The 25,760-nt window shown below is 38.6% G+C and overlaps 2 protein-coding genes across 7 annotated transcripts in view; both read left to right on the plus strand.

Moving 5' to 3' along the window:
• Positions 1 to 6,641, plus strand: part of SPAST (spastin) — a 38,774-nt gene extending 32,133 nt beyond the window's left edge. For all 4 annotated transcript variants that reach the window (XM_040058809.2, XM_040058811.2, XM_040058810.2 and 1 more), the window contains one exon: positions 1,073 to 6,641. In XM_040058809.2, the coding sequence (XP_039914743.1) occupies positions 1,073 to 1,195 (123 nt within the window). In that variant the 3' untranslated portion in view covers positions 1,196 to 6,641. The remainder of the gene's footprint in view (positions 1 to 1,072) is intronic.
• Positions 6,642 to 10,486: 3,845 nt separating this feature from the next.
• On the plus strand, positions 10,487 to 25,496 carry SLC30A6 (solute carrier family 30 member 6). Of its 3 annotated transcripts, none has more exons than XM_040058724.1 (14): positions 10,487 to 10,546; positions 12,957 to 13,043; positions 13,658 to 13,742; positions 14,794 to 14,836; positions 16,496 to 16,561; positions 16,961 to 17,041; positions 18,279 to 18,314; positions 19,112 to 19,206; positions 19,945 to 19,993; positions 21,780 to 21,899; positions 22,202 to 22,304; positions 22,605 to 22,652; positions 23,208 to 23,276; positions 24,287 to 25,496. In XM_040058724.1, the coding sequence occupies exons 1-14, from the start codon at positions 10,544 to 10,546 to the stop codon at positions 24,782 to 24,784; spliced, it is 1,383 nt and encodes a 460-aa protein (XP_039914658.1). In that variant the 5' UTR covers positions 10,487 to 10,543; the 3' UTR covers positions 24,785 to 25,496. The 3 variants fall into 3 exon arrangements, with proteins under 3 accessions (XP_039914658.1, XP_039914660.1, XP_039914659.1); XM_040058726.2 differs by lacking the exon at positions 10,487 to 10,546 and adding an exon at positions 10,592 to 10,610; XM_040058725.2 differs by lacking the exon at positions 10,487 to 10,546 and adding an exon at positions 10,803 to 10,952.
• Positions 25,497 to 25,760: the final 264 nt, after the last annotated feature.

The raw sequence follows: 25,760 nt of genomic DNA on the forward strand, positions 1-25,760 counted from the left end.
ATTATCCTTTTTAATCACTTCTTCATTAAAGAAAGTTCTTTAGAATAGAGTTTGAGAAGATCTGCCCTCAGACGTCTGAGGTTCATGGATAGTTTGTTAGGTTTCAGGGTTCAGAGCACTTCTTTTTCTCTTTTGTTCATTTCAGCTGACTGTCCTGTCCTTTTCCTTCACACTGAACAGTATTTGTTATCTACCTGGTGATATCAGAGGCCTGGCTTTTATTTTCTCACAGTGTTATTTCCCAAGAGCATTCTCAGAAGTATTATGTGGAATTACATCTACCTCCTCTGCCCCATCTTTATGTAAAGCAAGTTAACTTAGGGAGAACCTAAAATAGATTTAATACTTGCATTCATTCACATGGACCATCATAAAGAAAAAGATTAAGCTCCTGACCACAAACTGCAGCTGTAAACATAAAAAAAAAAAAAGGCAGTTGGTCCTGTGTACGAAAGTTTCTGTTCATGTGTGTGCAAACCATGAAATGGTTTCACAGGGGAAAATGAAGCAAAACTTAAAAAGCAACTGAGAAATTGTGTTTAGCCTGAGGCCATGGCTAAAGCTACAAGCTGGAAGGATTTGTTGCAGGAGAATAACAGCATCTGTGGTAACTTGTTGTGATGTCCTCCTATGCACCAGCTCACACCCCCTAATGAAACAGTCTCATGAGCTATTAAATATCAAGGCAGATCTTGCTATTAGCAAGTGTTAGCTTATTAAAAATGGTAAATACTGGTAGTCTTATATGACAAGACTTCCATCAGGTGATAGAATAATAGAACACCCCCGTTTGGAAGGGACCTTGAAAGATGATGTGGTCCATCCTTTTGTGGGAAAGGGAACTTAGATGAGATTATTTAGCACCCTGCCTAGTCATATCTCCAAAAGCTCCAGCAGCAGAGACTCTGTTGCACTCCTGGGGGGTTGTTGCAGTGAATGACTGCTCTCACTGTAGTAAAGAATTGTTCTTACATCAAGATGCAGCACTCGTAGGATGTGTTTTGTTAAAAGTGAATACTTAAGTACTTCTTGAATAAGCTTGTGGCCCTGATGGCTTTCATTTTCTGTTTAGATGAGAAATATCAAACTGTCGGATTTCACGGAATCTTTGAAGAAGATCAAGCGCAGCTTGAGCCCGCAGACCCTGGAAGCGTACATTCGCTGGAACAAGGACTTTGGAGATACCACAGTGTGAGACACTACTTGAAGTGAAATGGTGCTGCCTGCGGAGCAGTTGGGGCAGACGACTGGGAAGCAGCCAGAGTTTACAGGACTTTACAGATATCTAAGTATCTGCATTAAAACTTGAGATTAAAAGAAAATTACACAATGTGAAATGTGTTCATCCAAGCCTCCTCGCCATTTTAGGGAGGATTTACACACTGTAAGTAAGAGCACAACAGGACTTGAGATGAGATTCCTAGCAATCCGATTCTGGTTTGAACATTAATATATGTATATTGTTTCATCTATAAGGCTCTGATGATATTGACCATTGGAGGACCTTTCCCTATGTTGTGTGTGTGGTTTTTTGTTTTTAATTTTGCCATGACACCGATGAACAATGAACTTGGAACAATGGTGTTCAGTTGGAAGTTTGTAAACTTCAGTTCATTTTTTTTGACTTTTTTTATCCTTAATGTGCCAAATAAAACAATTTCCCTGTGCAGAGTGGAAGAACAGCATTGGGGAATTACAATAATTAAAATGTTAAAAGTCTGTTATTATTTGTCTTTTTGTTTTGTTGTAATGTTACTGAATTGTTCACAGGACAGGTTTAAAGAAGACCTGTGATAGCAGAACAGCAAAAAACCCCAACCTTATAAAACCAATTCAAACTGCCTTTTGAAAGATGAATTACTAAATAAAAGAATAGACTGAGTTATTAATTTACTGGCAGTATTTTCTCCTAATGCATTTTGTAACGCTTTCATTGGTAGAATGTTAGCTTATGCTTACAGTGTACTGCTTAAAGCCCAGCGGATGTTTGAGAGAGTAAGTGATGCTAATTGTTGAGTTTCAGAAATGATGTTTCTGCTCTGTATTTTGGTCTGTTTATGATAATTGAAAGTAAAATTTCCATTGTGATAATTTTTTTAATCTCCACATGTAAGCATTAAAATATGAGGCTACATGTTTAATACGTGGCACACATTAATGTTTTTATAGCTTTCATATGTTTCAGTTTATATATTAAAGTATGAAACATTCAACTGATCTGCTTTTTTAAAAAGAAACTGCAACTTTGTACAAATACTTGTTTTTATTACATAAGTGACAAGCTATTAAAAAAACCAAACTCTTAAATGATAGCCTTTAAATACCATAATAAAGGAAAGCATTCTTGCCTTTACTTCTAAAGGCCCAACATCTTGTTTACAAATTCTACACAGATTAAACACAGATGTTTGCAAGGCAGAACACTAGTCCCTTGTTAAAGCAGGTTTGTGTGTTGTTGGGGTTTTTTTTTTTTTGGTTGGTTTGGGTTTTTTTCACACCTCTCCCAACTTAATGAAAGTGCAAAAATGTATCTTGTTTAATGTTTTAATGCAAATGAGTTGTAAATGTTGTTTGCTTTTTGTCTTAACAGAAAATTTGTTTTTAGTTTTTCATTTAACTTATTTTTTGGAACTACTTACCTGAAAGTCGACTATAAATAATATATCATATGTATATATGAAAAAAGCCCCAACCCTAGCTGATAGATGCAGTTGTAGGTATAGTAGTACTCTGAGAGGACTGTGCTCACTGTGTGGTATTGAGTACTAAATAGCAGAAGCTCTGTCCAACTTTTGAGATGCACATATGCAATATGTTCGGGATTCTTTTTTTTTTTTTTTTCAACCAGAGATGCTTTTAACTGATTTTAAGATTAAAAGCAATCAAATAAGAGAAGATTGTGTTCCACTACTCTGCCTTTTGAAATAGTCTAACCAAACCACTTCTAGCCTTCTAAGGATAGGACTCTCTCAAATGTACATCTTACATAAATGAAACGTTACTTCAGTTTCCCTGATTCACTTTTCTGGAGAAATGCTAAAAAAGATTCTTATATCTCATGACTTGCTTTGCCTTAGTTTTGCCTTCAGTAGGCCATCTCTGTTGTTGGAGGTTCCTGGCTGACTTGATCCATATTTGTAATATTCTTCATAGTGCTAAGCATGAGTGTTACTGTTGTATTAGCATCTGCCAAATAGCTGCAGCTAAGGGCCTTGGTTTTATTCATAGAGCGTTGGTAAATATTCCTTGAGATCCTTTGCAGATGAGAACTTTGAAGATAACACTTCTGGTTTTGAGTGTTCCTAAATGATTGCTGTAAAACTCTTGGTTTTGTCCACTTAATTCTGAGGAATATACTGGTTAGTTATTTCAAATGCATACTCATTGGCATGGGAATAGGCACCTGAAATGTTGAGATAGAAGTCCCCATCTCCTAAAGTAGCACCAGTATGCAGCACAAAGAGTCAGAATCACCAGCTGCTACATAAAAAGAAAAGGGCCCAGCCCTTTCACTAATTTGTACAACCAGTTCAGGTTAAGAGAATCTGTGTGACTGGTACAGCTGCTTTTTGGTCTTCTATTATGCTTGATTGTTTTCTGTGTAGTGGATGAACTACAGCCCTATAAATTAGTGCTGGAAAACAGTAAAAATAAGAAAATTTTGTTCTGCAACGTCAGTTTTCCCCACAGCTGCTGGATTCTTAGCCCATGGCCAGGTGCTGTTTTGTTCATAAATCTTTAAATGTCTTGTCTCATGCTATTTTCTGAATAGTGTCTTTTAAGAAGAATTCTGTTCCACTTAAGGCATTATCTTGCATCTTACTCCTCATTTTACATGTACTAAGTCCCAGCTCATTGATTCCATCTATACATTGGATTAACTGTGTATAAGAGCAGATCTGGGGAAAAACAACCACAACAACAGAAAAACAACACCAAACCTTCCCCCTCCCCCCAAAAACCCCTCGAACAACCTCAAATTGCCCTGCCTTTCCTAAGTCTATAGTACTTGCATAGAACTTTACAAGTATATTTTCTATAAAATCAGGTTCTTGAATGTCTTGAATCAGGATAAACAGGACAGCAGCTTGGGTGCTTCTAACATTTGTGAAGACTACCCTTCCATTAGCCCTGTGAACCATTTTTTTTTCCTTTATTTTTTTTTTCTCTCCCCCCCCCCCCCTTTTTTTTTTTTTTTTTTTTTTCTGTGAATCTGCCCACTGCTAGTGAATTAGCGACTTGACCCACTTCTTTGACATGATTGCTAAGCAGCTTGTCTGGCTCTCTGCAAGTGTGTTTTACTGACTTTCAAGTTTAGCAGTTACTGGAGGGAGAAAATAAAACCATCCCAAACCCCTTTGTATTTTTCTAACAACCTTCTTCATACGTCTTTTTGCTTTTGTTAAGCAAGTTCCTGCTCTTTATTAAGCAGGAGCCACATATTTTTCTTTCAACACACTGGAAGAATAGTATATAGATTGCTCTTTCTCCTTAAAATGGGAGTATGTGTGTTATGGTGCTCCCTTTACTAATGTTGACTTCTGTGAACTACAGCAAACCTGTACAGGTTCTCTGCATATGCTTAGACAAAACCAACACAGAATATTAAAAATAAGCCTTAAACTAGGATATTTATGCACAAATAAGTTTCTCTATCTTGTTAGTTTCTTAAACTTTACAGTGTTCAGTCTATCAGAAATAGGCATTTTGCCCCTTGGATGTCTTACTGACTCAAAGCCAGTTGCTAATACAGTTCTGTTGAATGTGGCCCTGTAACTTTATGTAGGTAACAAATGTGATAATAACACTTTAAAATGAGTAAGAATGGTATCTCTAACCTGAGAAGGTAGGTTGTCACTGCGCTAATTAGAGGCTATTGCTGGTTTTATTGTTCCATTCTTTTAAATGTTTTTAAAAGGACAGTTTTTATACATATAACTCAATTAACTTCACCTGGTGTAGAATAAGTAGTATTTTTTCTGTTCTAAGCAAGTGGGGTTTAGCACTGCTTGGCACTGCTGTCAGGTCCCTCTTGTGAAATTTTAAGTACTTGGAATACTGAAGTCAGATGTTGGCAAATAGAACTGAGACATCTGTTCTGCAACTGCAAAGCAGCATTCTCCTTAGGGTCTCTCCTTAATCACCTATGGTGAGACTTGGTGCCCTAGATTTTCATAGTGCTTTCCTCCCCAAGACATGGATGATGCAGGGTTGTTCCTAGGATGTGCTTCTCTAGCTTCTCCAGTGCTTTAGTGATGCTTCTGCATGTGGCAGCTTTGGGAGGTGGCCAGTGCTACTGTACCTGACCAGATTTTCATTCATTTTCTGTCGTGGCCTCAAGCTTTTGTGATGCTTTAAGTTGTTGGGGTTTCTACCAGATATCAAAAATGGAATGAAGAGTAGCAAGCAGGTAGTGAATGCAACTAGTTATCTCAGTCAATGTGCTAATTAGAGGCAGTTTTATTATTAGTTTCTCTTGAGCTGCTATTTAGTGTTGAAGAATGTTGTTTTACTGACCTATGTGAATTTTCATGCTTAGGATGATCTACAGACATTCTAAGAGATGACCAATTGATCAGCTATTTTCTTTTAGAATTTCTTATTTAATTTTAATTTTCAATATCTTTTCTTTATGGTAATTATCATTTCGCAGGATGAGGGAGTTAAGCTGTCATTACTTCCTGCAACTACAAAATCATCTTGTAAAATATGGGGAAATGTGTGTTTTGTTTTTCCTGCTTTTTGTGTAAATCATTAACTGTCTTAGAGTGGAAACTTCTTACCTTGTCAATAACTACCTCCTGAGTTCAGCAATAATTGGCAAGGTATACACTCCTCTGGTGGACTCAATATACTGGCTCAACATTGCAGATTCTTCAAAGTCTGATGTTTTGATTTGAAAATGCTTGACATTACTTCTGGAAACTATGGTGACCAGCCTGCTTTTGCTGTAAGACTTTCCTTGCCTTCATAAGATACACTTCGTAAAAAACCTTTTCTTCAGAGAAGTGGCTTGGAGGATAAAAGGTCAGTGTTCTTTGTAGTTGGTTAATACAGGCGTAGTCCTCAAAGGTGCCAGGGTGTGGCCTCTCAGTTACGCGGGGTTTTCTCCCATCAGAAGTGGGGAAGAAAGTACTTTGTCTAATAGTCGCACACCCATCAAAGGGACTGGAAATACACAAACTGTTTTAGCCACATGATTCCAATTTTTAGTCATGTGAAGGGCTAGTCAGTACTTTTCAGAAACCTGTATTAAAGTGTATGAAAACCAAAGGTGGAGATGAAACACCATACCCCACCCCCATGAAATATATTGGACAACTCCAGTCTGGGATGGAATTAATTTTGTATTTTGTTGTTTAGAAGCACTTTCGTTTCATTGTTCTTTTAAGAATGTTTTCTGAAATGTTCAACACCATTTTACTAATAAGCAATGTAAAAAAGCATGACGAGCAGTCACATAGCTTTAGCTCACAATAAAATGTTTTGTTTGTCCTGTTATTACTGTTTTCTTGTCTGTTTATCAGATTAAATGTCCAAAACTAAAAGCCTTTTCATTAAACTTGAAGCCTGTTAAATTGCTGCTGGTTAAAAAGAAAAAAAAAAAAAAAATTAAAAACATCAGGTGTTATATACCAGATGATGGAACAATAAATATGTAAATAGATCAGTTTCTAAAGAACATAACTCAAGTTCTTAAAACTAATGTAAACAGAAGTGCTACTTCCTAAATAAATGTGCTTAAACTGAAAGTGTCTGCTTATCCTAGTGTTGCTAGATCATGGTGAAAACCAGGAGGTTTCACATAACCAATTCGGGTAGTCATGGTGAAGACCTGAAAAATTTGGAGCAAATTTGCTTGGCTTCAAAGTGGCTTTTCTTTTGCTTGGGGAAGAGTGCTGCTTTTAATTCTGAGTTAATAATATAATTTCTTTACTTATCCCCATTGCCTTACCATTTGCAATTTTTCTTGAGGCTGCATCTGGACTGCTTACAGCTCTGGGGGTGTTCTGTTACTGCAGTTACATCCTGAAGATAAAATTATTCAAACTTTATTTTTTTAGGACTCATTTTAATGTTACATACCTGGCAGCATTAGGGGTCTCCCAAAAAACAGCCATGACCACTGCCTGCCACCCATCATCATGTCAATCACTGCTAAAACAAACCAACCAAATAAAAATTAATGCAGCAAGGAGGAAAAAAAAACCCAGTGTTTTGGACTGAAGTGTATGAGCTATTCCTGCTTCTGTCAAGGAATAATTCCTTAGGGCAGAAAGACATCACAGGTGTCTATCCAAGGTATCTCTCTTTGGCTGAAGTACTACTACTTGGAGGTAGATTTTGAACCACTAAAATGATTTCTATTGGTCATTTTAGGTATAGGTTACAGCCATTCAAATATTTTATTCTTGTAGAGTAGATAATCAGATAAATTAAAATTAGTGAAGAAAGAAGAGCATGAGAAAATATATCCCACCATTTGCTCTTTTGAAATCTACAGAGAATTTGTTTTTGGCAGCATACCCTGGACTGAAGTTTATCTTGGAGTTGTTAAATTGTTCCCATTCCAGCCAAGGTGGGGAGACAAGGCTGCATGCCTAGTGTTAGATACTGGTATATTTCAGATGGAGATCTATTTATTTCTGTATTTTAGTGCTCTAAGTTAGCCAGAGAAAAGTGAGAAAAAAGTAAGTTAAAACTTTTTTTTTGGTTTTTCCCCCGCTTGTTTGGGTGTGGGTTTTTTGTTTTTGTTTTGTTTTGGTTTTTTTTTGGGGGGGAGGGGGTGGGTTTGGTTGGTTTTTTTTTCTCCAATCATGCAATCTTTCTGCAAATTTCCAAATATGTTGTGAACTTGTGAGATCCAGCCTGTTTCCTATGGCTCTGGAGAAGATAGTTATGCAACTTCCTCTAAGTTATTTTTTATTCTGTGCATCATGATAAAACAGAAAATACATATAGTACTTATATAGTATATCATGATGCACAGAAGGCAGAAAAATATAATTTAAGTAATATCCATCTCTCAACACTTTTGGGATTATTCCAGGTGCTGGGTCGCAGCTATATTAAAAAAAAAAAATCACATGTTTTTCAGAATATCAGCCTACAAACAACCTATTGAACAAAGTGTGATGTTTTTACCACATAGTTCTGGAAATTCCACTTTTTTGGCAAGTGTATACTGTAAGAATATGTTCTTTCTAAGTCTGTAACTTCTGTTATTTTCAAATCTCATTTTAGCAATTTCTAAAGGGCCTCAAACTTGCCTCAGTTACAAGACATCGTTGAAGACTGTTAGTTTTGTTACATGCAGAATGCTAGTGCTGTGCTAATAGCTGTGCTATTGTAGAATTTTTCTTCTGTGAAGTCACTTCTGCAAGTGCACTTTCTAATAACTAACTATTGGCCTCTTCTGGGAAGAAATACCCCGTGACATTAAATGAATCAAAAAGCCTGATATTATGTCAATAATTAAGTAACCAAACAACACTGTGGAGTAAATTATACAGTGGTTCACCTGAGTTCTGATTTCCTCATTAAATTTGAATGGAGGCAGCAGCTGCAATTCGAATTTTTTGCCTGTCATCCAGATTCTATAAAGCATAAATCTATTTTCTGCAAATAGTTTCCCAAACTTCTTCCATACACTGGAAAAAAGCTTACTGATTACAGCCAAGAGCTTAGAATGAAGTCTGAGACACTAAATATATTTTATGGAGTACAATTACTTGATCAGTTCTGATAGTTGTTGTTAATGAATGATACTGTGTCCTCCAAGGACCAGATACACTCAAAATCAAGAAAATAAAAATTATTTTATCTTTTTTTTTTTAAATCAATAATAAAATCACATGCTCTGCAAATGCACAGGAACGGGATAAAATACACATAACCTAATCGTGAAGCACGCTTAACTGTGAAGTAGGTTAAAGACTGGCTTGTTGCTGGTTTAATTCGATGTACAGGCCTACCTCTCACCCACAGTCAGGTCAGTATTTGGGGATGTTTCACAGAACATCTTTAACCAGTTTAACGATGGGTACTGGAGAAATGAGTAGACTCTTGTAGAGAAAAAAGACTGAGGCAGTGTTACAGAAGGTTGTTTCAAGTTTCTTCCTAGGCACAATAATCTGTCTTAAGAAAATATCTCACTTCAATTTTTATTTCTCTCTTTTTCACTTATTTTGCAAGTAATAATAAATAAGCTGTTTTGTGAATAACTCTTTTAGGACATTCAATCCCATGCAGGTGCCTTTGCCACACGATTTTTCTTACGAGCTATCCGACCTTCCGAGGTGACTTCGGTATCCCGTTGTACTTTCCACGCCACGCGGCGCTGCCGCACGCGTTCCTTCTGACGGCAAGCTCTGGGCACAGGCAGCGGAGCGATCTGCTGCCCGCCCACAGCGGGGACTGCTGTCACCTCGCAGCCCCCGTGTGCCGGTGTTCCAGAGCCTCGGTAGCAGTCGGCAGCAGCAGAATCCTGTCACAGTCCGCTTTGGATAGCGGCAGCCTCTGGGATGGGGTCAGACCGCCTGCAGATCCCTCCTCGGGACTGTGATGCTTCTAAAGTCCATCGTATTCAGAGCAGCCGGGAGCGCTTCTAAGAAATCTCAGCACACAACAAGCGTGACTAAATTTTCAGCGTAATTCCTGTAGTTTGGAGAGCCGCTGGCCTTTGGGGGTTTTGCTGGGGAAAAGAAATGCTTTTTGCAGGCTGTGTCCCCAGTGCCCTTAACGCCGAGCACCGCGGCGGGGCGAGGGCTGGCGGTGGGCACGGAGGAATGCTCGTATGGGAAGCGAACCCATCCTTGTGGAATTGCTCTCGTGGAGTATCGTGACAGGCGGTGACAGGCCTAGGACTACGACAGTCTTAAGCTGTGCCATGGCAGGTTTAGGTTGAATACTAGGAAGAATTTCTTCACAGAAAGGGTGGTTAAATATTGGAATGGGGGGGAGGGGGGGGGTGCCCGGGAAGTGGTGGAGTCACGATCCCTGGAGGCGTTTAAAATAAAGACTGGACGTGGCACAGTGCTACGCTCTAGTTGACATGTCTGGTCACAGGCTGGACTGGGACTGTGATGGTGACCACCCGTCAGAGCCCCTTCTTTGGACTTAAGCGGCAGAAGTGCGGTGAGGCGGCAGACGAGACCTTTATGTCCTAAGGCGGACCGGCATCTCAGCCTGCCGCCGGCTGGGGAGGAGCGAGGGCAGGGCGGCTTGGGTCGCACACCCCGCGGGATCGGGACGGGGCCATTCCCGGCTCCCGGCTCCCGGCTCCCGGCTCCCGGCTCCCGGCTCCCGGCTCCCGGCTCCCGGCTCCCGGCTCCCGGCTCCCGGCTCCCGGCTCCCGGCTCCCGGCTCCCGGCTCCCGGCTCCCGGCTCCCGGCTCCCGGCTCCCGGCTCCCGGCTCCCGGCTCCCGGCGGGCGCCGCTTCCGCCACGTGTCCCCGCGGGCCCGCTCGTTGCCGCGGCGACGGGAACCTCTCCCGCCCCTTCCGGCCTCGCATGGCGCCGTCTCTTCCGCTGCGGGGAGTAATATGGTGAGTGGCCCCTGCCGGGGGGCAAGGAGGCAAGGGGGGAGGAAAGTCGTGCGTGGAACACGGGGTGAGGAGGCCGCTGGAAGCGTCCGCTCCCTCGCCGGGCCGGCGGCACCGCGGGGCATCCGGGCTTGGCGCGGCCCATGACGGGCCTGGGGCCCGGGGGCAGCGCGGAGCGTCGTTTCCCCTGCGGTGTTCCCTCCTCGGCGCTCTCCGCCCGCCCCTCGAGCGCGGTCACCGGGCTGCGGCCGGCCGGCGCCGCGGGCAGGCCCCGGGTGGGTGCCGGGGCCGTGGGGGGCTCCTGTGCCGGAGCTGCCTCTCGAACGGGGTCGCCGGGCTGAGGTCTGAGCCTTGGAGTTCTTCAGCGGCACATCGGTCAGGGAGCTGGGACTCGCCGCAGGACAAACAGGTTATAGTGCTCTTGTTCCACGGTGTCGAGGCTGTCACTCTGTACCTCGCTTTTCAAAGACAAAACCCCGTTCTTTCGGGAACCACCGCCGCGTCTGCGTGTTTATCTGGGCGGCGAAATGTTCTCTTTTCACGCTGAGCAGCGCCAGAGTGACATGGGTGTCGATAACAGGTGCTGTCACCTGTTGGAGCACAGTGCTTGTAGCGCCCCAGGGGCGGAGGTGTGGGGCTCGCCCAGCACCGAGCTCTCGCGGAGCAGTAGGATCCAGGGGTGCTTTATGGCAGGGTGCAACACGTGCTGAGCTGGAGCTTGCTTCCAGCGGTGAGCTGTGGCCCTGGGGCACAGAATACACAGCTCTGATTCACGGCATCCTTTGTAAACAGGGAGGTGTGGCTGGGCAATGGACGTAGTGCCAGCAGTGTGGGAAGGCAGCCGGGTGCAAAGGCTACGAGGATGTGAAGGGTCTGGAGGGGAAGCCATGTGAGGAGTGTCTGAGGGCACCGGGTCTGCTCGGCCTGGAGGAGACTGAGGGGAGACCTCACTGCGGTTACACCTTCCTCATGAGGGGAAGGGCAGGGACAGGCACTGAGCTCTTCTCTCTGGTGACAGAACCTGAGGGAATGGCCTGGAGCTGTGTCAGGGGAGGTTTAGGGTGGGTATCAGGAAAAGAGTCTTCACCCAGAGGGTGGTTGGGCACTGGACAGGCTCCCCAGGGTAGTGGCTGCAGCACCAGCCTGAGAGAGTTCAAGAAGTGCTTGAACAACGCTCTCAGGCACATGATGTGACTCTTAGACTGTCTTGTGCAGGGCCAGGAGTTGGACTTCGATGATCCTTGAGGGTCCCTTCCAACTCAGGATATTCTATGGTTCTTTGTGATTCTGTAATGCAGCAGCTTTCATATACAGGCCATCCACTGCCTGTTAGAAAAGCTTTCCAAGATGTTCTGGCATCCTGCATGTGTTTATTGAGAATGAAAATAATCATGTAATGATTTGCTAGCAAAGAAAAGACTAAGTGCCAGTGCTTTGTGCCAAATGAGCTAAACTTGGTATCTGTAGTAGTGCTTAAAGTTTAATTCATGGCACATTTGTATTTCTCAAATAATATGAAATGCATCTGTGTTGACAAAATGTCTGAAAGTTAATTGAATTTATTTTGGTGAAGAGCCCATTAGTATGTATTTTTGCCTTCTACTGGCAGCTAAGGTGTGATAGCTTAAAAGCAACCCTTATTTAATCTGGCCCCAAACTGCTGCAGATGACAGACCATCCATTACAAGTCCACAAATTTCTATTGCAAATCAGAAGGGCTTTTCACGGGGAAAACTTACTTTGTGGGGGGAACAGAACGGAGGACAAGCAAGTAGAAGCTTGGACCCTCCGAGGAGAGGGAGACAAGTGTCATGGCAGATGAATTTCTGTGGTAGTCTGTTCCCTGTCATGCTTGCAGGAGAGCCCTGTAGCACTCCTTTAGGTTAAGTCAGAGCCAAGATTGTTTGTATGTCTCATTTTGTTACTGGCCTTGTGTCCTCATCACCAGCGTTGTATTTACTCCTGTGGTGGGTTCTCCTTTACAGAGATATAAACAATATTTTCCTGTTTAATAAATGCATTGCCTTTGGGTGGGAAGTGTGTTTTGATGAAGAAAAATATTTGTGTTTTCTGACTGTCTTGTGGTAGTTTCATCTAAATAAAAGTTAAACCTCACTCTTTAAATGATACTTTAGTGTCTTCTCCAGTAAACCTGACTTCTGGATTATGTCTAAATGAAGCTTGATTCTAAGTAATTTTTAATTTTCTAATATAATAAGCATGTGAAATATTGTTGAGTTTAAAGTTTGTGATATTTCTGGTGAACAAAAAATTCACCCGAGTCTTTGTGAAAGACTTTTTGTGAAATTGTGAAAATAGTTCATAAATGAGGAATTCCTTTTTGCTAATTTAAATAATGGTTTGAGTAAAGTTTTTAGTTAAATTATTGATTTTTTTTTTTTTTTTTTTAAAGGGGACAATACACTTGTTCCGCAAATCACAGAGATCACTGGTTGGAAAGTTAACACATGAATTTAGGTTGGTTGCAGCAGACAGAAGGGTAAGTATTGCTGAAAAAGAATCATAACTATAATAAAAATACATTAGCTGTAATGAGTTAGAATACACTATTAACTTAAGTATATTAAGAATTTTTTTTTTTTTTAATTTTTCTAGCTGTGTTTAACAAAAACCTTTGAAGCTGTATTGCTTCTGTGCCTTGTTCCTGTGAATTAGTGTTCTCCAGAATTATACTTCTGTCTCATGCGTTCAGTAAAACTGTAAACTGAATGTGTTCAGATATTTTTGGGACCAAAGTTTCAGCACGAAAAAAGGAACCCACTAATGGAAAATTGCACAAGTCGCTCTTCAAAAGTCACATGCTGTGTGCTTTAACAAAATGCAAATATTATAGATAGGTGGGGTTTTTATTAGACCAAAAAGGTATTTTAAGCATGGTGGCATTCATAAATGAGTTTTAGAATAATCTGTAAAGTTTAAAATAGAGTAAAGGCTTGCTGTTCTGAAATGAGTGGTGAATTTTTGGGGAGGGAGGAGAAGCCAGTTCTCTTTGCATGACCAAGTACTGCAATATTGTTTTTTAAAACCAGATTGATATATTTCTGTCTTGTAAATTTTGGAAGGTGTAAAATACATATTTATTCTCATCAACAGTCCTGGAAGATTTTACTGTTTGGTGCTATAAATTTAATATGTATTGGCTTCCTGCTCATGTGGTGCAGCTCTACAAACAGCATAGGTAGGTGGCTCTCGTGTACTGAAACTACAACAAACTGCCATGTGTTTTAAATACTTGTAAAATTCCAGCTGACTGAAAAAGCCAAATCTAGTACTTAATGGAGTTAGGGGTTTGCACAGCCAGATTCAGAAGGTGCTTCCTTTTGATCTGACACAGTCCGCTTAGAAGCATTTTTCACAAACAGGTTTGGATGGGTGAAAGTCCTTCAAAGTTTGCACAACTCTTCAGTCCTGCTGGTCATTTGCTTCCTGCAGTAGCTTCTTCATCTTTAAGAGTGAAAACCAGTAGAGTTCTGGGTTACTAGTCCTCAAAGCTGTTGCTTGTAGGACCAGTGGCATGCAGAGACCTTCTACTTGCAGTTGAATGAGGATATTTGTAGCGTGGAAAAGGCTTAAGACTTCTTTGTTTCCAAGGAATGCCCAGCAGTAGCCCAAGTACTGGAGTGTTCCCAACACTTTGTAGCTGCCACTGCAAAGCACAGCTCTGTGAGGGCTGCTGTGGGGAAATGAGCTCCACATCAGCCAGACCCAATGCAGTTTTGTGTGCCTTCTGCTTTTGGATAGGGGCTTAGAAGTGCTTCCCATCCCTGTACTGAGAATAGAATGCTTTTTTAGTTTTTAATTTTTGATGCAGGTTTTCTTGCAGTGTCAGGATAGGTTAGAGATGCAAAACAAGTAAAACATTTAGTTCAACCTACTTTTCATTGCAATAACGCTCATAAGAGATCGCTTACTTTGATAAATGATGTTTCTGGAAGATCTCCTGACTTTCCAGTACTTAAATTCCTAGTTGCAACTTAGTCACAAATGGGTTACCTTTTGTATCTGTGGTTTATTACTTTCTGTAGTTGAATTAGGATTGCCTAATAAACATGCAGTAATAAACATGAAATATATTAGTGTCTTTAGAATAACTGAGGCTCATTCTATCAGCAGAGGCAGTTGATATAGGTAGAAGATTGAAAAGAGCTGCACAAAAAGGACTTGGAATACAAGTGATTTTTGCATTGAAAAATTAAGTATTACCTTTTAATATTTACTTTTCTTTACAGCTTTAACTGCTTACACGTATTTGACAATCTTTGACCTTTTCAGGTGAGGTTTTTTCCCTTTTTGTCTTACTGTTCATTTTGTCTGTACATTTCTATACATTGAAAATTTACTTACAGGTTCAAAGACATGTAACTTAGTCATCAGTATAGAAACAGTAACTGGTTTAAATATAGCTTAAATGAGTATAAAATTGCACACAATAAAAAGATTGTAAAACACACCATAGCTGTATTGAGAATGACTAGTAACTCATCAGTTCAGTTTTGGATTTCTCTGTGCAGATGCGTGACAACGTAAAACAATACAGCACAAAACTGTTGTCTGGTTGTTCTCTCAGAACATTTTCCTAATGCCATGGTCACTGATTGTGAAGTAACCCTCAGTTTTACCATCAGGAAACAAGAAGTATGTAATTCTATTTCAAAAATATTTCGAAAGCTGGATACCAAGCACTCTGCACATAAGGTCATTAGATATTTTCAATATTCTTGTTTTCTAACAAAATTATATTAAAACAACTTTTAATAGGATAGTTCTGAACACTTTTGATAATATTGATAATATAGGCGTGAAATATATCCAGTTCTTACCTAAGATACAGAATGGTAGCAGAATGGGAGATAAAATGTATATATTTTTAAAGTATTAGCCTACATTATCTTCCTTGCTATCTCGCTATCTTATAAAATATATGGATCAGCTTTCTGAGTCATACATATGTCCACTACATACTATAACTTATCTGACTTACAGTAAAACATTCAAAAATAACATCAGCAAACATGCAGAAACAAAAATCACTTTCTGCTTCTTTTCTTTTTGTCATTTTCCTGGTAGTGTATATTAGTCTTACTAAGATTATGTATTTATGGCTTTGTATATGAACAGTATTACTTCCTGTGCTTTTATTTTTACACAGCTGAGAACCAAGTTGTAAGGATACGATTGTTCATCAGTTGTAGGGACGAGTTCTTGATTCAGTCTGATTTAACATTGTTATTAATTGCAAAAGGACTGCATGAAAGCAGTGATGGCACTGAATCCATGTGGATTCCAATTGAAAAAACTCTTCAATAGAGAAGAAATTGTTCAATAGAGGAAAAATAGCCAAAGGAAACTATACTTTTCTTTGAAACATTCTGACTACTACCATGGAGGTTCCAAAATAATTGGAAATACAGATGTTCAATATGAGAGAAAAGTTGGGACAGAAGATAGCAAGAGAGGCCTGTGGTTGTCAGTGAATGGCCAGTTAAATTAGAGCTTGTGTAGGTGAATGCAGCCAAAGAAAGTTAATCTGTTTTTACTATATACATAGAGAAATTACACTGTGAAAAAGAAAGGCAATACTTGGTGTGGCCTGGGACTTATTCTAGAATACTAAATGTAATTCATGGTGTATCTCAAGAAGACTTTAATGGAGAGATTTCTTTGCTTTTTCTTCTACTCTTCCATCTTGCTTATCAGCTTCCTTCTCACTTAAACAGCCTCTTTCTCAGGTTACAGCATTTTTAGGCAAGCTCAGAAACACATGAGGAGCGTTTAGAACATCACTGTGACAGTGATGGAGGTTTGAGTTCAGGGCAAGATGTGGCTGTATTCGTTTGTTGAGTTGTGGTGGCTCAAGTGTGTATTTGTAGATTACATAGTTTGTAAATGCTGCTGTTATTTATCACAGTCTAATTCTCCCCCTTTTTTCAGTTTGGTAACATGTCTAATAAGCTACTGGGTAATGATGAAGAAACCCAGCCCGGTCTATTCATTTGGGTAAGTACAATAACAAGGTGCAGTGTTTGATAATACAGCATTTCATTCGTTGCTCGCTGTCATTGCCTGGATCCCTGAACAGCCATCAGTAATACTCTGTATGTGAAAGAGCCTAAAAATGAGGAGGGCCAGGACTTGTTTTAAAGTAAATTACAGAGTAGGGGATGGACAGGAAGAAGAAATAAGAAATGCTTAATTTTAAAGTGTCTCTAATGAGCGGAATGTTGAAAAAAACTGAAAATAATGCCTATTCCTTAAAACTTCCAGTTTCTTCCCATCTGTCTGCTATTGAATGAATTGGAAAGAGTAGATCTATCCTGCTGGTTCTTGCACAGAAAAGATTCTGTTGGATGCATTGTACAATGTTCAGTGTTTCTAAACTTAATTCTCAAATTTCAGGTTTGAAAGGTTTGAAGTTCTAGCTGTATTTGCATCTACAGTTCTGGCACAGCTTGGTGCTCTTTTTATACTGAAGGAAAGGTAGGGTTATGTACTGTTTTCTTTAATTTTTTAACATACGAAGATATAGTGCAGGTCAGCCAAAAGCACGTGCATTCTATGAGTGCTGTATGTAGAGAGATAACTTAGAAAAAAATTAAAGATTAAAAAAACCCATATTGTTAAACCTTACTGCTTGCTTACATTTATTACACTACATGTAGGCTTGAGATGTGAAGATGGGAATTGATAAATGTACTTATAAGCTCTCTAGGGAAGGATTTAATGATTTTAAGAATACTTTTTCTAAAGGTTGTGTGATTAATTTAATGCATTTCCTTATGTACCTTGACTTTCTTAAGTTCATTAAAAAATAAAACTTTTTTGTTTTTACTTCTGTTAATTTTTGAAGTCAAAGCAGCCTCCTAATATCAAGGATCTGAATGTTTAGAGCATTAACTTCTTCACTCCCTCAAAGTTTGCTCAAGTATTAATTTGCCAAATCATCTATGCTTGGAAGCGTTTGCATTTCGGGAGGTTAGCCTAAAACATTATTTTAGTTTTTAAAGAGGAAGAGGCTTTTGTTAACATCTGAAATTTAAAACTGCAGCAGTGTACCTTCCCTTTTTCCATTCAAGTGCTCTATTTTCTGTGTAAAGGGCAGTATTAACAACTTGGCAACTCTATAATATAAGGTCAACGTATTGAACTGACTGTCCACTGGAATGACTCACCCTCTGGAAAACTTGGAGGTTTTGACAACATCAATTTTAGGAAATTCCACAAACTTAGCAGGTTTTTCTGTTACAGCTGAAGCTCATTTGTTAACTCAGTGGTGGGTGAAAAAAGATCTGTATCTCCACCACAGTATCCAATGTCTACTTTATTTGACCTTGCTTAGTGTGAGGCTGGAAGCCAGGAATTTCAACTTAGTTTGTTTTGATAACCAGCAGTGGTGGTGGTGGTGCCACTAGCAATATTTTTTTGCATGTTCTTTTACAAGCATATTTTTATCTTGTAGGCAGCATTCATGGTAGCTAGCACATATGTGGCACAGTTTAGAAATATTTGGGAAATCTAAATCACATCTGCTCTGATTCAGTGTTAAATGCTTTCATTGCTTATAAAAGTTGCTGTGTTTATTTTAGCAATTCATTTTTTTGCAGTACTTTATCTATCAGTTTTTGTTTATGCTAATGCTATGGAATTGTAAAAACATGCTTCAGGTATCAAGGCTTTACTGTATGAATATAACTCAAATTTTCAATTATTCTTGTAGTGTGGAGCGGTTTCTGGAACAGCCTGAGATACACACGTAAGAAATTATTTTTGACAAGTAAAATGTGTTACTGTCCTTTTATGTTTCTAATTCTTATCTAGCATGTATTAGTTATGCAAGTTCTTTCAGTACCAAATTGCTTTTGGTGCCTTGGCATTTGTTTCAAACCATGTGCAAGCTATACTGCAAGCCATTATTTTCAAGGTAAAATTGAAATTTAATGTTTATGCTCTCTCAAATAATGATCTAACTGTATATTGCTGCTTTTCGTAGTTCTGTTCCTCTTGTTTCTTGTGGCCTCTTGGAAGGCCTGGTATGTGGGGAGGAAGGATGCTGTGGTCAACAGGGAACTGAAGGTTTTGCAAAGAGGGTTCAGACTATGAAGAACACAGGGAGAGGAAAAGAAGGTGTTATGGGGCAAAGGAGTGGGGCATGGGACATATGTTGAAGTAGTTCTAGAAGAATGCTGGGGGTATATGGCATAATTCCGTAGAAAGCTAAGCTTCTTAGCTGTGCTGCTGAGGGGACAATGTGTTTGTATCTTCAAAGGGCAGATATATGTGTGTGCATGTATGCAATTAGTTAAGAGCTCTTACTCAACATTATGAGCATTATGTGATAAAAATAATGTACAAAGTTCGGTGATCTCATATAACCCTTACAGTGATAATACACTGCTGGTTTTTAAGTATTACACTAGTTTATCCTACTTGTTTTCGGCCTCAGTGAATGAAACCAAGCAAAGTATTTTGATACTATTATTGGTAGTTACAGCTTGATGACATGTTCTGTGATGATAGAAAATTAAGACACCTTTTTTTTCCTCTCCCTAGGGGACGACTGCTGGTTGGTACTTTCGTGGCTCTCTTTTTCAACTTATTTACAATGCTTTCCATTAAGAATAAGCCTTTTGCTTATGTCTCTGAAGGTATGTGATAAATTAGACTGTAACAAGAATTGAGAAAAAAAATGTTAATGTTCCTATTTTTATTGAGGTGTAACTTGTCTGGTAACTTCCTTAACTTATGGGAGTATATTACTGTTACCTCTGTTAATGTAGCTTAGTGCAGTAGAATTGCCATCTGATTTTCAACTCCAACTTTCTTAAAAGCTCTGAGTAGTATGAGGTCATTAATATGATAAAACAAGTATCATTTTAATGCTGCAGTATCCTTTCTTTTCAATCTTTTGAATTCAACCACTGAAGGTCATGGAACAGATACCAGAACTTTCAACACATTTTATGGTTGTAGTAATAGATTAAAAATATGTTAATGCTCTTTTACCTTTTTTCATTGTGAAGTAGGTTTGCAGTCATTCCTGCAATTGTAAATTGTCTTGTTATAATTGTCCTGTAAATTGCCCATAGTTATAAATATATATTATACACTATATTGTATAAAAGATAACGGTTATAACCTGCAATTATACTTGCATTTAATCAGTTCAGATTATTATGAGGGATGGATGTTGTACTTGATTCCTGGAAAAGACAGACTTGGGGCTTTTTTCAAGTGCCAGGGTATCTGTTGACATATATTTACTCATTCACAGTGTATTTATTAGATTCTTCATTTAAAATAAAACTTACATGCACTTTAAAATGTAGTAACTTTAAAATGGTACTTAAAATTGTGGTAACTTTATTACCTTCTTTCTTTTGCAGCTGCCAGCACAAGTTGGCTTCAGGAACATGTTGCAGATCTCAGTAGAAGGTAAAGCTTTATATTGTTTTCCAAAATCATTAGCTTCTGGAAAGCAGTGTTGGGTTTGTGTGTATGGTAACAATTTGGAGGGGTATTGAGGCATAAACTTGTATTAGCGCTTTTAAAATAGCTTTGCCTACTGTAGGTCTCATGTATGAAATCTGCAGCAAACAATGTCTCCCAGACACATTGGTCTAACAGAAATACATATTTCTGGGTATCTTTTCTTTTGAATATATCTGTTCAGTACATTGTACGTAATTCTCTTTGGATGAGAATAGGAAAATAGCATTATCCTGTACATATTTGAACTTCATTTCACAACATGCATTACAAAGTGATATATTTTGTAATAATTTATATTTATTTACTCTGTGGGTTGGACAAATGATTCAGATGGTTGAGTTTCAATGTGATCTGTGAAACAAGTTACTCACTGAACCATAGCTGTGGAAACTCTTCACCTGTCCAGCAGGAAACTGGAAAGTCTGTGTCTTCCAGGGATATAATTAGTGTTGCTCATTCATCTTGTCTGTTAACTGTCTTGCTTGTATTGGATATCTGAATGCAAGATAACATTGTTTGCAAATACTTTTGTCAGGTGTCAGAGAAGTTTATTTTAATCCATACATGTTCTTCCAACTATCTGTCAGTATCAAAAAATGTTAAACCAAGTTGTAAAACATGTTAAGTATGCTTCAAAACCCATCTGTTTCTGCATCTTGTGATCTTTTTTACAGTTTAGGAAAGCAGAGAATGCTGACTTGATAACGGAAGAATTAATTTTTTATGGATATCAGATATTACATCATCAGAACGAAAATATTTGAAATATTTTTGGAAGACTAATAATCAGCTTGCCCAAGTTTTATTGTTAAAAAAAAAAATTTAAAAGGTGGATTCTAATCACAGACAGTAGCACAGCTTTCCTCTTATCAGTGTAGGAACACAGTTTTGAGGGGAAGGACACTGATGGGTAACTTGAAGGGATCCCAGATCAAGAGTAATATAATTTCTACTGGGTTTTGCGATAACCTGTATTCCATTAAGCCAGTATGAAAAAAAAAAAAAATTAGTGTGTATACAGCTATTTCAGATGTGTTACGTGAAGCAGTGCTGATTAAAAAATATCTGTACCTGTATATAATTATGTTGATTAAAATTCTTACAGGAGCAGGCCAGTGCATGTCTAAACATAAGTTGGCTTCAACCATACCAACAAAACATTTCATGTTGTCTTTGCCTTGAAATTCTCCAGGACATGACATGCACTTACATTCACTGGGAAGTACAGAAGCTCCTTTCTCTTTTTATACTCCCATTGACATGAAACAGCTATAAAGAAATAATTTTCCCAGCATTCCCTCATGCATGTTTTTGGTATCTTCTTACTCAGCTAGTTGGTCTCCTTCCTCCTTTCAGACTCCATGAATTAGTTAGCTTTGGCTTTGGGACACTTTTGCCCACCAAGGTGGCAGGTGGAATGAAGACTCGTGATACACAAATCTCTCTCTGTGTACACCTGTGTAATGCCAATATTGAACCCAGGGAGTACTTGTGTTGCAGACAGCTGGCACAGCTAAATCATAGAGCTGTGTTCGCAGAAAAAACCACTTGTTTACTTTTTGCTGACAGCAGCCTTTGAACAGAATTTGTGGGGCCTTTATAGTACTCATCATATGCTATGACATCAAGGTGTGTTAGAAATCAGTGCTAAATAATGGGTGTAATTTTAGAATTTCAATGTAGTGATGAAGATCTGGCCCTGACAGCTGCTTTTTCTGTTTTGTTGCAGTATTTGTGGAATCATCCCGGGATTGAGTAGCATCTTTCTGCCACGGATGAACCCTTTTGTCTTGATCGATATTGCTGGAGCTCTGGCTCTTTGCATTACATATATGCTCATTGAAATCAAGTATGTGCAGTTGTTGTTTTAAAACAGTAGCTCTTTTTGTATCCAGTCTGTAGGGAAAACACTTTTTTTACATGAAAGGAATGATCTGATCTAGAGCTGCATTTTGTATTAATGGCATTGCAACTCTATGAATGCATCTCTCTATTGTCCAAGATGAATGAGACTTCAAATGAGATTAGTATGTGTAAAATTCTGTGAGTGTATATAATTTAAAAGAATGAAAAAAGAATCATAAGTAAGTTGTTCTGCCTTTAAAAAATGTAAATTACCAGTGTTTCTTTAAAATTGCTCTTTCTCCCTAGCAATTATTTTGCTGTGGACACAGCCTCTGCTATAGCAATTGCTTTGATGACATTTGGTACCATGTATCCCATGAGTGTCTACAGTGGGAAAGTGCTACTCCAGGTAAGGCAGCCTCACAAAAAAACCCAGATTTTGTGGTTTTGTTAAATGGCCTAATTAAAAAAACAAACAAAACCAAAACCCTTGAAATCAGTTTTAAGCTTGCAGATAGGAAGTATTCCCATGGGAGTTTGTGATGTGTTACAAGAATGTTAATGGCTGTGCAGATATGCATCACGAAATTATAATGAAAGCGCCATTGGTCTCTTGTGTGGCTAGACCAGACTTTAAGGCTTTCTTATTTGAACAGAGCCAGTTAATCTTTATTATAACTTGTATTTTCTTTTCTTCTTGTTTTTGAAGACAACCCCACCTCATGTGATTGGCCAGTTAGATAAACTTCTTAGAGAGGTAAGTCAGTGTGTAATACATAGCACAGTATGTACAGCTAATAAGCATTCAGGAATGTGAAGAATTTTTATTTCAAGAAGTTTGCTAAAATTATTTTTAAATTTTTCTTAGCTGCATGTAGAAAATAGGCATCTTGCTTTCCACGATGAATAGTGTCATTTAGGTATCTGTAACATCTGAACTTAGTGCAGGCTGTTTTTATTTAAATTTGAACTACTACTGAAGTGGTTTACAAATGGGAGTTAGAGGAGGAAAAGGAGTACAGGCAGCTGTTGAGTTACAGCCTAACAAGCTGAGAACATACGGCAGTTTGGCAGCAAGAGTTACTTGAAAAATGTTCCTTAAAACCTTTTTGATGGATTTGGATGTTTAAGGGTAGCAGAAGTGCATTAGATAAGCATTAGTGACATTAACGGACATCATCTGTTCTGTGTATGGAGCTTTTATTTCGCTGCTGAAAATTATTTCTTACTCAGTTATGTATAAAATACATTTCTAAGGGAATTTGAAACTTCTAATTTATTTTCATATTTGTGGATGTTTGTGTAAAATTAGGTTTCAACTTTGGATGGTGTGTTGGAAGTTAGAAATGAACATTTCTGGACATTAGGTTTTGGCACTTTGGTAAGTTATGTCTCTATTATCTTTCTAGCCTTTGAAAAAAAAGTTGTCAGATACTACTTTAATTTTTTAATTTACATAGAGTAAGATATTTCTTCTGAAATATTAACTATCAAAAAATGTGATGGAGTCAGTACTCCACAGTCCTGGTGTTTATTGCAAAACTTCTCTTCCCCTGCCCTTTACATTTTTTTTACAGCTTTGTTGTTGGTTAATGTTATTAGTGTACACTGCAGTTCTGGTTTAAAGCACATATTTTTGTAACTGTAGAATTTCTTTTGTATTTTGGAGTGAAGAAAATGACAAACAATAGAAAGAATGTTTTTCAAAATGGTGTGTTAGTGTAAATTGTCTAGGAAGAGAGAAATAACTGTAACCCTTTGAGCACCAAAGGTCCACAGTAGAATCATGTTTTTCAGGGAGAAGGTAGAACAAAATAACTACAGTTGTGTACCAATAATTCTGTAAGCTGAAAGAAATGAAGGGAAATTTTTTTGTGATACAGAATGATCACACAGAGCTTGGTTTTCTCTAAGTTGATGTAGGTATTTTGTGACAGCTGGAAAATTAAGGCTCTTAGAATATTTCTTCACTGATTTCTTCTAGTATGCTACCCTTCTTAAAACACCAAAAAAGGCAGCAGTTCACTCTTTCTCATGTAAAAATAGCTTTCAGTTTACTGTTCTTCTGTCTATGCCTAAATTTGCACTTTGTTCTTTTGAGCCATTTTTCTCCCCAGTTGTTGCCTTTCCTGCCAACACATGTTGTATTGTATAGCTTGGTTCTAAGAGTCACTTTTCCTGAATGCTGATCTTGATATGTTCATAAGAGAGCAACATATTAGGAAAGATCAGAATGTATCCTCTAATAAGGTTCTTAATTTAGTCAGTAGTTTCCACTGCAAAAGGCCTTTGTGTCATTCTCTGCAGGATAATTTACCTCCTCTTGAATGCATGTGAGGAATCTTTATTGGAGTAACAATTAACAGCCAGTTTGTTTTTATCATTTTCTAGGCTGGATCAGTCCATGTCCGAATTCGGAGAGATGCAAATGAGCAGATGGTACTTGCCCATGTCACTAACAGATTATACACATTGGTCTCTACCTTGACTGTTCAGATTTTCAAAGATGACTGGATCAGACCTACCTTATCATCTGTGCCTATTGCAAACAATATTCTGAACCTTTCGGATCATCACATTATTCCAATGCCATCTTTGAAAGCTGCTGACAATTCGAACCCTGTTACCTCCACTCCAGCTAAGCCCAGCAGCCCACCACCAGAATTTTCTTTTAACACACCTGGCAAAAACGTGAGTCCAGTCATCCTTTTAAACACGCAGACAAAGCCCTATGGATTGGGCTTTAATCATGGATCTGCACCCTACAGCAGTGTACTCAGCCAAGGACTTGGAATGCCGGGAATGGGAGCAGCTCAAGGATTCAGAACTGGTTTTGCAAATGTCCCAAGCAGATATGGAACAAACGCTCGTGGTCAGCCCCGACCGTAATAAACACCATTATTTATTATACTTAAGGGTATTGACTTAATTCTTTTATTACCCAATTTTTATAAACATTTGGAATGTCAAATCATTCTAAATGGCTGGGAACAAGTGCATTGTTCATATTCATGAAGTGGTTAAGTAGCAGTTTTTTCCTTCGCATCAGCAGTAGCCTGTGTAATGCCACAGATATTTTGCAGACTTACAATACTTTACAAGTAGTTTTTATAGGGTGTCTATTTCTACTCATCTTTTATATCCACTTTTCTTTATTTATCCAAGAATGTACTGAGATGCAGCACAACTCCGTAAGAGAATAAAATAGTGACCAGGTAGCATTTTTTTTTTCTAATGAGAATTACTGGATGCTGAATAACTCAGAGACTAGGAAATGGCAGAAATACCAACTCACAATTTTCAAATATATTTGATTGCTGTATTAAGCCATGTTTGAGCCAAATCACAATAAGTTTTTGGTTGCAGAAATCCATCAATATTCATGTTGTGGCCATTGTGAAGACAATCTGGCCTTTCAGGTTACAATTGATTTTGTGAGACCATGTTTTTACATTTTTATTGATGCTTTTATAGAAATTCACATGGTTCAGCAACCATTTTCTAGTTGTAAGTATTCCATACTCATCTCTGATATTTTTTACTTTTTGGTTTAACTGCAGAATTATTTAGCAATATACTGGGAAATAAAATACTTAAAACTTAAGATTTTACAAGCACCTCTTTTTTACAATTAACCCTATTTAGGATAAAGAACAGGTGACTATGGTTTCCAAAGCTAGTATTTAATTTTTGACTATGGAGTGTATTCTGTGATTTATTGTGATTTTGTATTTTCCTCTTTGTATTTTGGTTTTGTAGTTCCGGGGTAAAACGTTATTTTTATTCCTGGTTTATATCCAGAGTATAGAGGTCAGCGATCGCTGAGAGTTTGTAGTCATGGCTGGAGTGCTTAACCTTTGGGGCA

The sequence above is a fragment of the Hirundo rustica genome, chromosome 3 (genome assembly GCF_015227805.2).
Source record: "Hirundo rustica isolate bHirRus1 chromosome 3, bHirRus1.pri.v3, whole genome shotgun sequence".
Taxonomy (NCBI): domain Eukaryota; kingdom Metazoa; phylum Chordata; class Aves; order Passeriformes; family Hirundinidae; genus Hirundo; species Hirundo rustica.

Bases quoted from the DNA above. Each gene is read 5' to 3' on its own strand.
- SLC30A6 (XM_040058724.1), top strand. The intron at 17,042-18,278 runs GTAGGGTTATGT...TTATTCTTGTAG, and splicing joins CTTTTTATACTGAAGGAAAG to TGTGGAGCGGTTTCTGGAAC. The intron at 19,207-19,944 runs GTATGTGATAAA...TTTCTTTTGCAG, and splicing joins TTTTGCTTATGTCTCTGAAG to CTGCCAGCACAAGTTGGCTT.